This window comes from Megascapheus bottae, chromosome 5, assembly GCF_031878675.1.
Source record: "Megascapheus bottae isolate mThoBot1 chromosome 5, mThoBot2.hap1, whole genome shotgun sequence".
NCBI lineage: Eukaryota > Metazoa > Chordata > Mammalia > Rodentia > Geomyidae > Megascapheus > Megascapheus bottae.
This window is the reverse complement of record NC_143513.1, coordinates 75,413,939-75,428,250: the sequence shown is the minus strand read 5'-3', so window position 1 is coordinate 75,428,250 and position 14,312 is coordinate 75,413,939. Positions and strand designations below refer to the sequence as shown.

The 14,312-nt window shown below is 46.8% G+C and overlaps 1 protein-coding gene across 4 annotated transcripts in view; it reads left to right on the top strand.

The window, feature by feature from the left end:
- Hipk2 (homeodomain interacting protein kinase 2) overlaps window positions 1-14,312 on the top strand; it is a 177,655-nt gene that overhangs the window by 118,913 nt on the left and 44,430 nt on the right. For all 4 annotated transcript variants that reach the window (XM_090333402.1, XM_090333399.1, XM_090333401.1 and 1 more), the window contains exons 3-5: window positions 10,635-10,758; window positions 11,056-11,175; window positions 12,678-12,764. In XM_090333402.1, coding sequence (XP_090189528.1) covers window positions 10,635-10,758; window positions 11,056-11,175; window positions 12,678-12,764 — 331 coding nt within the window. The remainder of the gene's footprint in view (window positions 1-10,634; window positions 10,759-11,055; window positions 11,176-12,677; window positions 12,765-14,312) is intronic.

Sequence of the window (14,312 nt, the reverse complement as noted above, 5' to 3'; positions counted from 1 at the left end):
ATAAGAGTCTCACAGACTTTTCATGTCTCAGTTCTCAGCCTTGTGAGTAGCTAGGATTACAGGTGTGAGCCACCAGCACCCAGCTGAAGATACTACTACTACTATTATTATTATTATTATTATTATTATTATTATTATTATTATTATTTGAAAGAACCTGTAGCAATATATATGTAGAAACAATCCACAGGCACCAGCAGCTCATGCCTGTAATCCTAGCTACTCAGAAGGTTGAGATATGAGGACCACACTTCAGAGTCCCCTCAAGAAGGAAAGTCCATGAGACTGTCTCCAATTAAGCACCAAAAAGCTGGAAGTGGAGCTGTGGCTCAAGGGGTAGATCACCAGCTCTGGGTGAAAAAGCTAAGGGACAGCACCCAGGCCCCCAGTCCAAGCCCCAGTACCAGCACCAAAAAGAAACGAAAAGAATCCCCACATGTGGATTCACATAGGACCCCATGATTCAGCCCCCAGGCTGATGACAGAACTATTACACTTACTGAGCACCTACTGTGGGAACAACCTGGCCTGGTGACACTGTGGTCATGGGGGACGTTGGGGACAGGCTAAGTGTGCACACACATGCCAGGAACGTGAGGATTCCTGAGCTGCAGTGTAGTCGTAACTGATGATCCACTGAGACTTTCCTAGATATGACCTAACTTGTTCTTCTTAAGGACGTTTCTCACTGAGACTTGTGTCTCTTTGTGTCCTGGTTTGTTTGTTTTCCCTTCCTTTCTTGCTTTTCGCATCTCACCCAATCAGTGGATTAGATGGGATACACAGCTTTGTCACATGGCACACACATGGCTGCACATTGAGAGTCTAGCTTCGGGATGTCTTCCAGTCACCTGTGAGCAGGTGTGTAGGCCACAACAACATCATCAGAGGCCTCTGGAGACTCTCTATTCCGTTGAAGTTTCAGAGCCAAGATTTTTTGATATTAAAATAGTAAGACAGTTCGATTTTGATTTTGGTGTTTGGCAAAGTAGGAACCAAAGATGAACATGAAAAATACACATGCATGTGTATCTGTGTGTCTGCATGCACACCCATGTGTGAGCCAAGACAAATCACAACAACTGCCACCCTGATCCGAACATTATACTAGAAATGGCCAGTTGAATTAAGAAAGCCAGCTCCCTTTGGGCAACTGTCCAAGTGTGGCATGAGGATCATGTCAACATCTCACCCAAACTGTGATTATATCGCCCATATGGGCACAGTGATTCCTTCCAGTGTCTCAAACATTTCTTTGGGTGATAGCCTAATAGATTCGTACACGAGAGTCCCCAGTGAGGATTTTGAACTGATCTCCATCAGCACAGGCTTGGGCATCCCCTGGGGCTCTCAGGTCAGACTTCTGAAACCTCTCTGCTATGAACTTGCTAAGTGCAATGTATCAGGCTGTAGCCCCCAAAAGGCATGAACAGTGTCCCGCTGCTCTGGAGTCAGCTTCTCTTTACATCGGTCTCTACCATGATGTCTCTTCAGCTCATTTGCAGAGCAAAGAACTCTGCTGCAGAATGTGGCCCAAAGCTTGAGTCTCCAGGAGTTGGTCTGACTTCTAAAGCCGGCTCTGTGTGAGTGTACAGTCAGCGCTCTTGCTCGGCTCCAACCCTGGCTTTGTTCTTATAATCCCACCCCTGAGTCCCTTTTTCCTGCAGTATATCTACCTAATGCCCTGATGAAAGGCAAAATGATTGCTGTCACACCTCCCTTCTGCCTAGGACACTCTGTCTTTTTCAAAACCAAATTTCAGCTTGACCCAAGTCAAGCTGGGCTTTAGCACTTGAATCCCCATGGATCCCCCAGACACTGTATGAACCCGTCCTGTACAGATGCTGTGCTGTGTTCCTGGCTTACGCCGTGGTCAGAGTATGTTTCCTCTCAGACTAGATGGCCCAGGGTAGTCTCCAGCCCTTACCCTTTAGGCTGTCTTTTGTGCCCAACTCCCAAGTTTCAAGGCTCCAATTTCTCTAAAACTGCCTCATCTTCCCAATTCTTTAGATTTTAGCTGCCATGTGGTGGGTCCTGTGTTGCTTTGATGTAATTCCTCACTTCCACTGCAGGTCACTGGCTCAGCAGTGGCTGAGAGCGCATGCAGGCATCACCAGTCTCCTTAGTTTTGTGGTGGAAACACAAGATTTAACAACCCATCTGAAATACAATTTTACATTTTGATTGCTTCTGCCCCAGCCATACTAAGGTTACTTTCAATCTACATATATTTGTGGGAACAGGCTTTTTTCACTGCAGTTCAATTTGAGTACACCTCATAATATCGGTGATTATAAAATACCAGGCACTAATAGACTGCCTTACTTCCAACGAGTTCAAACTGCTTTATAATTCTGCTGACCATGATTTATCTTCATCAGCTGCCTTAGAGACAAGAGAATGCGCAAGGTGAATAATCACATTTTATAGATGTTGAAATAAAAACTCAGAGAAATGGAGTAACATTTTCCCAGAAACACTCAGCTCTCCTGTGCTCTCTGATTCATGTTACCCATAGATTGCTCATGTCACAGTACCTGCGACCTTTGCCCCTGCTCTATCAGAGGGCCACAGACAGCTATCAGAAGTTTCAGGCTGCTTTTGGGCTGTGGCAGCTGAGGTGACATCTCAGACCTCTGCTGCTTTGGATGCTGCGAGCAGACATAGAATTAAACCCATTGGAGTACCTACCAACTCCAACCCCGGGTTATCAGAGTGACTCACAATCCTGCTAGGAGAAGGACTTTGAGGCTAGGGCAGGAGCTAGATTTTCAGTCCCTCGTCACGATACAGTGCATGTGGCAGCCTCAGAGTGGGATGATGGTGAGGCGGGGGCTGGGGAGCCCTGAGATAAGAAGGGATATGGCTGCTGGTTAGTCTTCCTGTTTCAAAGTATAAGAAGGTAAGGCGCTTTAAAACATGAGGTCCACACACCGGAGGCTCACACCTCTACTCGCAGCCATTCAGGAGGTTGAGATCTAAGGATCATGGTTTAAAACCAGCCAGGCCAAAAAACAATAAAATAAAATAAAATAAAAAGCACATGACACTCTTTTCACCAATTAACCACCCAAAAGTCAAAAGTGAGCTGTGGCTCAAGTGGTAGACACTAGCCTTAAGTGAGAAAGCTAAGAGATAATGCCCAGGGCCTGAGTTCACGCGCGCACACACACACACACACAGAGTCTAGGGGTGCAGATCTCATCAGCAAGCATGTGTGAAACCCTGGGTACCACCCCCAGCACCAAAAACATATTTTTTTTTTAATTTTTAAAGAGGAAAAGAGATGTTCTTTTTGTTGTTATTGGATTACTGTCACATGACTTTAGAGGATAGATAAATGGTTGAATACTTATTGATTACTTGCTGCATGCTGGCCCTGTGCACGGTGTTTCCTCCAGTGCTCTATTTAAGTTCATCCTCATCTGTCTAGCACCAGGAAGTCGGTTTAGGGCCGGGGCTCCCATCTGTGGTCTCACGCCTCTTTGAGGTCACCCCCTGCAGGGCCCATCTAGAAATAGGCTCTCCATTATGTGCACTGACAAGAGAGCTAGCAGAGCTAAATATCAAAGCTTCAATAATTGATGTGTTGAAAATGACAGTTGTTTTTTTTTTCTTCTTCTTCTTCTATAGAAAATAGACTTCTCCATGTCTTACACTGGGAATGCTGGAAAGAGTCCCTGTCTTCCTTAGGTGCAAATTTTGTCTGACACTTCGTGTATGTTTAAAGCATTTTTGATGTCCCAAAATAGCCCTGAGGAGATTCCGTGAGACGGTTGCCTGGGGTGGTGCTGTGGCAGGGAAGGTGAGGAGCAGCGGGCCATGACGGCGGTGTTGACAGGAGAGCCTCCTGTCCCAGGCTCTGGAGGACAGAAACAGCCTCTGTGGAAGGAACATGAAAACTCTGAAATAGAAAGGCCAAGCAGCCTGCCCAGTATCAAGGAGAGGAGACAGGGAACCTGCTGGCGGCTGTGGGCTGCAGTTGGTACAACTCATTCCTTCTAGAAATGTGTATGTTCTGAGGACCTTTCATGCCCCAGATTCTGGAGGCCTCTGGGGGCCACCAACCCCCCCACACACTTTGCCTCCATATTTCATGCCCTCCTCTGTGAATAACTTCATATCAGGTACCTTAGCTGCTGGCCCAAGTCCATCCCGCTAAGACTCTTGGGATCTGGTTCCATTTTTGATCTTAAGCTTCCAGCCCACTGCCATCCCCAGTGAATGGTGGTTGAATATCTGAGTAACTGAATGAATGAGTGGGACCGGAATTAAAGTGGACTCAGGGTGATCATTGGTCAGAGCTTCATGGAAGAATAGATGCCAGCATACCTAGCAGAGCAGCTGAACAGAAAGAAACCTATTTTAGACTTGACTTTTGAACTCTCAGGAACCCAGTTGTAAATGACAGTGGAGAGGACAAGACATCTGCAGGATGACAGCTGAGTCACCTTAAGTCCCCCAAGGCTCACTGAGGGGCAGAGAGAGCAGTGTCCTGCTTTCCTTACCCTCTGAGTGATTCATGAGCTGTTGGTAGGCAGTCACTTTGTGCCTGACTGGGGACTAGAGATAAGTGGAACATTGACCTTGCCCTTGGAGATATGCAAACTCTAGTTGATGGGTAGAAAAATGACAATGGCTTATTCTGTGTGTGGAAGAACAGGGTATTTTCCATGTCTTGAAATAAAAATATTGGAAAGAAACAATCCTTTTCTAGGTGTGAATGTTGTCTAACGCTTCATGTATGTTCTAAGTATTTTTGATGTCTCAGATGACAAGAACCTTCATGCTGGGTTGTGTGGGCTGCAGGTGCTTGATGTTTATTGGGCCAGTGTGGTGGAGGTATACCATCCATGTTTGCATCCTCACTGTAGTGCAGTCAGCTCATAGGAAGGAGGCAGTGTATGTTTGAATTTTTAAAAAAAAAATGGGAGAAGGAAGGCAATGGGAAAGGCATGTCACACATACATCACATGTGTGTGCGGGGTGGGCGTGGAAGGGAATGCAGCTGGACACTGGTGGCTCACACCTGTAATCCTAGCTAATGAGGAAGCTGAGATCTGAGAATAAGCAGGAAAGTTCATAAGAACCTTATGTCCAACTGACCATCAAAAATCCAGAAGTGGAGTTACAGCTCAAGTGATAAGAATGCTAATCTTGAGCAAAAGAAGCTGAGGGACAGTGACCAGGTCCTGAGTTCAAGTCCCAGTACTGACACAAAAGGAAAAGAAGGAAACATACTTGGGGACAGGAGAGGAACCTGGGGTGTCTTGTAAAAGGTAGAAACCAAGGGTAGGAAATCAGCACGTGGTGCTGCCCCAGGGGCCAGACTGAGGACTTGAGTCAGCTAGAAGCAGGTCCTGCTGGGAAGGATGAGGACTTCCCAGTTACGAGATCGATTCTCCAGGGTGTAATGACAGTGGCCACAAAATGAGAGGTTGGGTTGTGTCTCTGCTGTCTCCAGTCTTGGAGCTATGCCCACCCCCCAGCTACTCCTTTTCACTCTAATCGTTCTGTGAGAAATGTCATCCCTTCACTCTTCCCTCGTGTCCTGCACAAACTGTATGTACCCATACAGGCGCGCAGGACTGGTGAACAGGGGCTGGGCACATATGCCACCCCTGGGCCTTTGCTCCTCTTCCCTCTAAGTCCTGCCTCCTCACCCAAGCCTCCATTCCCACAGACTCAGTCCTTCCATGCTGTTTGGTGCTGCCTTAGAGCTTGCTGTCTCAGTCACATATTCTCTCACTGTTTTTATATTTAACCAAGGTTGATTTGATTGAGTGGCCACTGAATGCCAGGCACCATGCCACCTCCCTAGACTTGGTCAAGATGGGAAAGTGCTAGAAAATGACATTTATAGCACTGTAGAATGAGACTAACTCCTGTCGGGGGAGGCCTGTCTGGCAGCAACAATTAATCTGAGAGGTGAAGGAAAAGGAGGCAGCTGTGAGGCTGCACATAGCATAAGCAACAGCAGGCCAGACCCAGGTGCTTAGGTGATCTGGAAACTGAGGAAATCGGTGAGAGCAGAGCGACACGAGTGGTTTGAGATGCCAGTGGACTGTTGAGCAGGATCCTGATCACAGGGACCCTGGTTCACAAGAGGGATTCAGATTTCCTTCTGAGTGCACTGGGAAGCCTCAGAAGGCTTAAAAACACATACAACGATTGAGAAAGTTGATTGGAGGAAGGAAAGACTGGATAGGAAACTCCGAGGGAAACAGGGTGGCCAGGGCCAAAACCATGCCTAGCAATGGAGAATTGGGGACTGATTCAAGGTAGACTGCAGAGCTGGTCACATTGATTGGTAGAGGGGATGGGAGAGAAAGATAGATGGCTCAGTGATCTGTCCCAGATTGCCTGCTGTGATTCTGTTTAGTGGAATGAGAACAGAGAAGGGCAGAAAAGAATTCCATTTGACATTGAGACATGGCAGAAGATACCAGCCTTGGAGAACACAAGCCTGAATCCCCCCCAAAAAAATTCCAAGATGGTGACAGGAATCTGGAACGACGAGTGGAATTGAACCCATGGGGATGATAGGATTACTGTGTTTCCGAGGGCTAACATAAAAAGCGCCACACAATGTGTGGCTTAAAGCAACAGAATCTGACTGGGTGCTGGGGCTCACAGCGGGAATCCTACTTATTCAGGAGGCTGAGATCTGAACATCACTATTTGAAGCCAGCCTGGGCAGGAAAAGTTTGTGAGACTCTTATTTCCAATTAACCAGCCAAGAAAAAAAAAGCCCGAAGTGGTTCAAGAGATAGTGGGATAGCCTTGAGCACAAAAGCTCAGAAACAATGCCAAGGCCTGGAGTGATGTTCCTGGACTGGCACAAAAAAGGCAGAGGTGTTGGAGGCATGGTTCAGTTGGCAGAGCATCAGCCAGTGTGCAAAGCAGCAGGTACAAAGTTTTGAGTTCTAGTCTCACAACAACAACAAAAGCAACAGATTTTGGAAGACCAAAGTCAAGTCAGCAGAGCCATGTTCTAGGAGAGGATCTGTCCTCTCCCAGCTTCTGACTGCAGGTGCTCCTTGGCCTGGCAGTGTCATTTCAGCCTCTGCCTCTGTCTTTGCATGGCTGTCCTACTGTTTCCCTCTTTTTACAAGGATATCAACATCTTTGGCCAGGACCCACCCTTTCTGCTATGACGGCATCTTAACCAATGACACCTGCAACAGCCCCATTCCCAAACAGGGTCACAATCAGAGGTTCTCAGATGAGGACTTCAGCCTGTTTCTTGTAGAAGAGACACAATTCAACCCATGACAGTTAACCTGGGTTAAGACTGAAAGAAGAGCAAGGAGCTGGCAGTTTCCCAGCATGTAGCAGGTGCATGGAAGGGAATAGCTGGCAAAGGAAATGGGTGGCACAAGCAGAGAGGCAAGAAGGGCAGGCGGGAGAGCGTGTGCCTAGAAAACCGAGAATAAACGTTCCAGAGCAGGTGTGATTGTCAGCTGTGTAGAAAAAGAAGGGGTCAGTCAGTGAACTGAGAAGCTCAGAGGCCACGTGGATCTTGCCAGGAGCAGGACTCGGGAGTGGCATGCAGGTCCCCAGGGGGACAGCTTAGAGGCAAGTCTGTGGGCAGGAACCAGAGACAGGGCAACGCTTCAAGAGATGAAGGGAAAGTTTGTGTGTGAGGCTTAGACTTTGGCTTACGTTTTTGGTGGGTATGGCTGGGGTACATTGTATGTGTGTGTGTTAATTTTTTTTAACATGGGTGTGATTCTGTTGTTCATGTTTTACATGTAACCACAGAAGACCTGTGCTGTATTAATACCTCCCCTACATGGGGGTGTAGGATCACTTTGTGGACAGCACTATGCTTCTATTTTCTTTGTCCCCCAGCCACCTAGCCCAGTGCTTGGGCATTTGTATTTTATGGCCAAGAGCAAGGCACATGACCCTGTCTCACATACAGCTCACAGAACCATGAACGGCCACCATTTCCTTTCTTGATGGGTGAAGCTGTTTTCACAGTCCTGTCCCTGTGATGTCAGTTGTTAAAACCCATGTCAGGTGTTTCTCACCCAAGAACATCACAAGTTTAATGTGTGACAGTCTCAGTGGTTGAATTTAGGTTGTGCCACTCAACACCATGGGCCAGAAGCTGGAATAAGAAGTGCTTACAGGTTAGAAGACACCTACTGAGGACCACAAAGACCAGTTGGCTAACATGATCAGGAGAGGCCTGTGGTCAGGTGCCAGTAAGACCTGGGGAAACCAGACCCTCCTGTCACTAAGACTAGCATCAGAGTGCCATCTGGCCAAGTTCATGTGTGCACAGAGGCAGAGGCCCTCACACTCTAGAACAGAGGCAGGAAGAATAGCAGTTCCCACAGTTATTTTCTCCATAGCTTTCTGTTCTGACATTTATTTTTTTTCCTAAGGGAAATGTTTTGTTAAATAAACTGAATCCACCTTAGAGGCCTGGCAGAGGCAATCTGGTAATCGTCTAATTGGTTATGCACTATGAGTTCAGGAGTCCTGGTAGAGGGGTCACGTGCAGCCCCAGATGACCCAGGCAGGTTGTGGGATTCGGGCCATGTGAGACAAGGAGGGTGCATCCAGGGGTGGTTTCTAAACCATGAGTCAAGGTGCTGTGCTGACAGTGAAATTCATCAGCCCACCTTGGGCCATCTCTTAAGGTTCCACTTGGTTTGGCAATGCCAGAGGAAGCCACTCTGATGACCTTTTGGCAGGCAAATTTCTTGAGGAACTGCCACTGGCATCCCAGTTCTTGGGTGAAGAGACTGAGACGCCATAGGGGGAGGGGCCAGGAGAGCCCTGGCAGCCATCAGCTGCCACTCAACAGCACCAAGGCAGTGCGTTCCTCACCCCAAGAAGTGACACCCCTTCTATGCCAGTCAGCTTTCTACCACTATATTGAAATACCTGAGATAATGAACTTATAACAGAATTTAATGTGACTCACAGTTTTGCAAGTTCCAGTCATGACCGATTGAGCTCATCATTTGGGGCATGTGGTATGGTAAAGCAGAACATCAAAGTGGCAGCACAGGACACAGAAAATCATACTTCATGAGCCAGGAAGCAGAAGTAGAAGAGGCTAGGGTCCCACAATCCCCCTCACTGGCACACCCCCAATGACCTGAGGGCTTCCACCAGGTCCCTCCTCCTAAAGATTCCACTACTGCTCAGTCCCCCTCCTGGGGACTAGCCTTCACAGTGGGGGCACATTCAACAACCATGGCACTTCCCTTTGTCATGGTGGTACTATAACAGCACTCTGAAAGGGCAAAGCTTTGAAGGTTGGATATTTTTAATACTATTTTATGGAGAAAAGAGATGAGTAATGAAAGCACATAATAAGTGGGGAGGTAGCAGCTATTCTTTTTTTACCCTTATAGTACTGAGAATTGAACCCAGGGCCTTGAGTTTCCACTCTATCACCTGAGCCACACCTCAGACCTCTTTTTATTTGTTTTTGTGTTTAAGATTGAGTCTTGCTAACTGTTATTCAGGCTGGCATCAAATTCACAGTCCTCTCATCTGCCTCCCACGTAGTTAGGGTTAGGGGGATAGCACCAACCTTCCAGCAGCTCTTTGAACATTCAGCTCAAAGAGGAAGAATTCCAGTACAAAGCTTGACATGATGACAGACAATATTATATACAGTTGGTAATCAAAACCAAGGATCACTGACCATACCTTTCTTTCTAGCATGTGCCACCACAATGTAAGTAAGGGGAGGATCTGGAGAAAATCAGGCTCAAATTTCGTGATATGAACACAACTGTTTTTTTTTTTTAAATGTGATTGTGGCTCATTTCATGCTGCTAATGAAATCTATCAGTCCAACTGATATTTGCTGCAAGGGTCCTGCTTGGTTTGATGATGCTGGAAGAGGCTGAGTGCTGCTCTTTTGGGAGCTGGGGGTGGGAGCCAGGGTCAGGGAGCTTTTCTCTGCCTCGTTCACCTTTCACTCAGCCAACAGGAGGAGGAAAAGGGACTGATGGTCAGCTTGGAAACTTGCTCTCGGATGATATTTTCATAAATGGGGTTCTACAGTTGTACCATTAAAGCACTTTTATAGAGATTAGCTTTTTTGAAGCTGATGAGGGAAAAAAGTAATCGCAGTGTTTGGTTTGGGAAAGTCTGATAGGAATTGCTATTGGCATGAATACAGACTGGATTTAATCCCAATATTTTAGGCAGAGATAGTTTATTTTCTATATTCTGGAAAGTGGATTATCCGTGCTTCAGAATTTCTGGAGGAGGAGGAAAAAGCAAAGTCACTCACTATAGGGTTCCAGAATGAGCTAGAAAAGCTAACTTCCTACTTAATCTGAAAGGGTTGTCAACTCACCTGTCGGTCACCTGACTGACCCCTAATGGTAATTAAGTCAATCGATGCATTTCTTCCAGGTCTCTTCCACCAACAACAACCTGCCCTTGCTCTCTGCCAGCTGGCTAGCCTTCCTCTAACAAGAAGACCAAGCCAAAGAACGGAAGGCTTATTGTAACACAGCCTTTCCTAAGAACCGCAGGCTCTTTATAGGCAGAATTAATCACGGTACCCCACGTCTGGAAAGCTAGGAATAATATCGAAAACAGCTGCCTGTGTTTCCATATTGCTAATGGTTCCTTCTATTCTGCCTCTCCAGGGCCCCTGAGATCATCCTTGGTCTACCATTTTGTGAGGCGATAGATATGTGGTCCCTGGGCTGTGTCATTGCCGAGCTGTTCCTAGGCTGGCCGTTATATCCAGGAGCTTCAGAATATGATCAGGTGGGTCCAGATGACATAGCAACTCACAGTAAGAGCTCGTTCTCTGTCTGGAAAATAGCCTGAATTAGCATTTCATTTATTACCCAAGCTATGGATGCTATTATGGGCTATATCTTGTCTCCCATACTTTACATCCTTGGCTTTACTGGATGTATTTTTTTTTCTTTATTCCTCCTGATTTCTTTGTGCTTCTTAAGGAAGCCATTTCCATTTTTTGTCAAAGCTACTAAAGCCACATGTGTGCCATATGTACAGTGACAGGAAAAGCCCTGACCTCCTTCTCATCTTTTCTTGCAGATTCGCTATATTTCACAAACACAGGGATTGCCAGCTGAATATTTATTAAGTGCAGGGACAAAGACAACTAGGTTTTTCAACCGTGACACAGACTCACCGTATCCTCTGTGGAGGCTGAAGGTAGGAAGAATGTCCCTCCTCTTCGCACTAAGTGGCCCAACACGCAGGAAAGCAGGGTACAGGCCCACTCGTGAGGGGCTTCCAACACAAGCAGCCTAATCCTGAGACTCATCTTAATTCAGTCCACATAATGGACTGCAGGATGCAGTGGTTGATGGTAGAGTGGCTGAACAGGATATCTGGAGGCACCTTTCCTTTTGTCCCGCTGCTGTCAGAGGAGCTCAGGCCCCAGATTTAGATGACTAAACTCCCAGAATTTGATCCATTGAGTGACTAGGAAGGAGCTATGCTTCGTGTGGATGTCACAGCACAGGACACAGGACCATGCACCGCAGCTCAGGCCCGCCCTCCTGGGACGGAAGCCTGTGGGAGCCAAGAGGGAACATTACTATGACATGTGGTCAACAGCCAGGCAGGAGTGCTGGTGGTGGGCCCTGGCAGGTGATGAGGGACATTGAGTACATGTGTCCCATAGCCCAGGAGTCTGACTTGTGTCGGGCCAGCACTATGCTGTTGCATACCGTAAACTCCAGGTTGTTGTACCTACAGAAAAGTAGTTTGCTTGCACTTTGATCTGCACCTGGCAGTTAACATTCTCTTTTCCTGGGAAACAGAAGCAAATGAGAGTCTTAAGTATTCTGTTTTTGGTTTTTGTTGTTGTTGTTGTTGTTTGCCAGTCCTGGGCTTGAGCTCAGGGCCTGAGCACTGTCCTTGGACTTTCTCAAGGTTAGAGTTCTACCACTTGAGCCTCAGCACCACTTCCGGCTTTTTTCTATGTGCCAAGGAATCAAACCCAGGTCTTCATGCATGCTAGACAAGGACTCTACCACTAGGCCAAACTCCCGGCCCCCCCAAGTATTCCATTTAGTTGTTGCTGTTGTTTACAGAAATCTAGGAAAATTCTAATGCAGTATAAAGAGCTTGTGTTGCCAGTTGTTGCCAAAGAGATTTGAGGGCTAGGACACTCCGAATGCTAATAAGTGACCTGGCATTTGGCAGCCACAAGGGACAGTGGGAAGGCTGGGGGGGTCCAGCAGAAGTCCTCTGATGGGGAAGGGGAAGGCCAGGTCCCCTGACTGCATGTGTCCATCTATTCCCAAGATTGAAGCCACTGCAGATGGAAGGAATTTTGAGGGTGAATTACCTCTCAACTCATGGATGAGTCCAAAGCTCCATGGCAATTGAAAACTGCCATTTCGCAGCCAGTGGGGACAGTAGATGCATGTGACCCCACTCCAGACAAAGGGCTAGCCTAGAACGCAGGCTCTGGAGGCAGCCACCACTTACTGGCCAAGTGATCTTGGCATGAAGAACCAAAAGGTTTTATTACTGTGCTCTAAAGGTCATTAAGTCATTCAACTCAGTGTGGTAATGAAGAGTATTCAATGAGTTCATGTGCTTTGAAACAGCATCTGGAAAGACACCCTTGGGAGCCCAAGGGCTTAAGGCTGGGTAGCTAGGAGAGAAGTCACATTACCCATCAGCTTTGCCTCTCTCCATAGACACCAGATGACCATGAAGCCGAGACAGGGATTAAGTCAAAAGAAGCAAGAAAGTACATTTTCAACTGTTTAGATGATATGGCCCAGGTAAGCTCTATGGGTGAGTATGCAATGCAAACACTTTAAAAGCCAAGTGTAGTAAAACTTCCACGGGAGTGGGATAAACAAATAAAGACCTCCATGAACCCACTGTAGCTATTGGCTTTGATCTTGAATAGTTATCTACCAGCCTTAGTGAAAATACCATTGGGTTTGTGGAACATTTTGTTTTTAATTATACTAGCTCCTTAAAAACAGCTTGGCCTAGTGGTAGAGTGCCTGCCTAGCATGCACGAAGACCCAGGTTCGATTCCTTGGTACCACATACATAGAAAAAAGCAGGAAGTGGTGCTGTGGCTCAAGTGGCAGAGTGCTAGCCTTGAGAAAAGCCCAAGAACAGTGCTCAGGCCCTGAGCTGAAGCCCAGCACTGGCAAAAAAAAAAAAAAAAAAAAAAAACAGCTTTAGTGTCCTGATTCCTGCTTCTCAAAAGTACTGACCCATCTTTTTTTTTCTTTTTTTGTCAGTCATGAGGCTTGAACTCAAAGCCTGACCACTGTCCCTAAGCTCTTTCACTCAAAGCTAGTGCTCTGCCACTTTGAACCACAGTGCCACTTCAGTTTTTGAGTGGTTAATTGGAGATTAGAGTCTCATGGAGACTTTTCTGCCTGGACTGGCTTCAAACTGCGAGCCTCAGATCTCAGCCTCCTAAGTAGCTAGGATTACAGTGACCCAGTGGCACCTTGCCTGAACTGGCCAGTCTTTATGGAGGTCTTCATGACACAACTGACAACCATTGGTATACTGAGTTTAATGCCTCTGATTCTTCGTATCTTTTCTCCACATCTGCTATGAAAAGGTACCACCCACTGGATGAGTTCAGGCAGCCAACATTTATTTTCTCCTACTTCTAGAGACTAGCAGAGTGGCCCTAGGGCCATGGACCCTCCGTGGCACCATCCAACCTTTCATTTCCCCACCATGTCTCTGCCAGTCTCCCATGGCTTCTGGTTCCTAGCACTCTTAACACTGCCTCGCATCTGATGCCATCTTTGTCTCAGCATCTAGAGATCTCCATTCTTTTCATTATTATTAGTTATATTAGTCATTATTAGTTGCCATTTAATAAAGCAGTGTATGAATACAATGCATCTGGACTAATGTTACCCCTTTAAACGTTCTCACCCTTCCCTCCCTCACCCACCTCTTCCTTTACTCTGATCTCCACTTTTAGCACGCAAGCGCCAGTGGCTCACGCCTATAATGCTTACTATCAAGGAAGCTAAGATCTGAGGATCATAGTTCAAAGCCAGCAAGACAGGGAAGTCCGTGGGACTCTTACCTTCAAGTAGCCACCAAAATTCTGGAAGCAGAGCTGTGGCTCAAGTGGTAGATTGCTAGCCTTTAGCACAAAAACTCAGGGATAGTGCCTAAGCCCTGAGTTCAAGCCCCCCCAAAAGATTAAAATTAGTGGACCAGGAGTTTGGCCTAGTGGTAGAGTACTTGCCTAATATGCATGAAGACCTAGGTTTGATTCCTTGCCACCACATACATAGAAAAGAGCCGGAAGTGGTGCTGAGGCTCAAGTAATAGAGCTC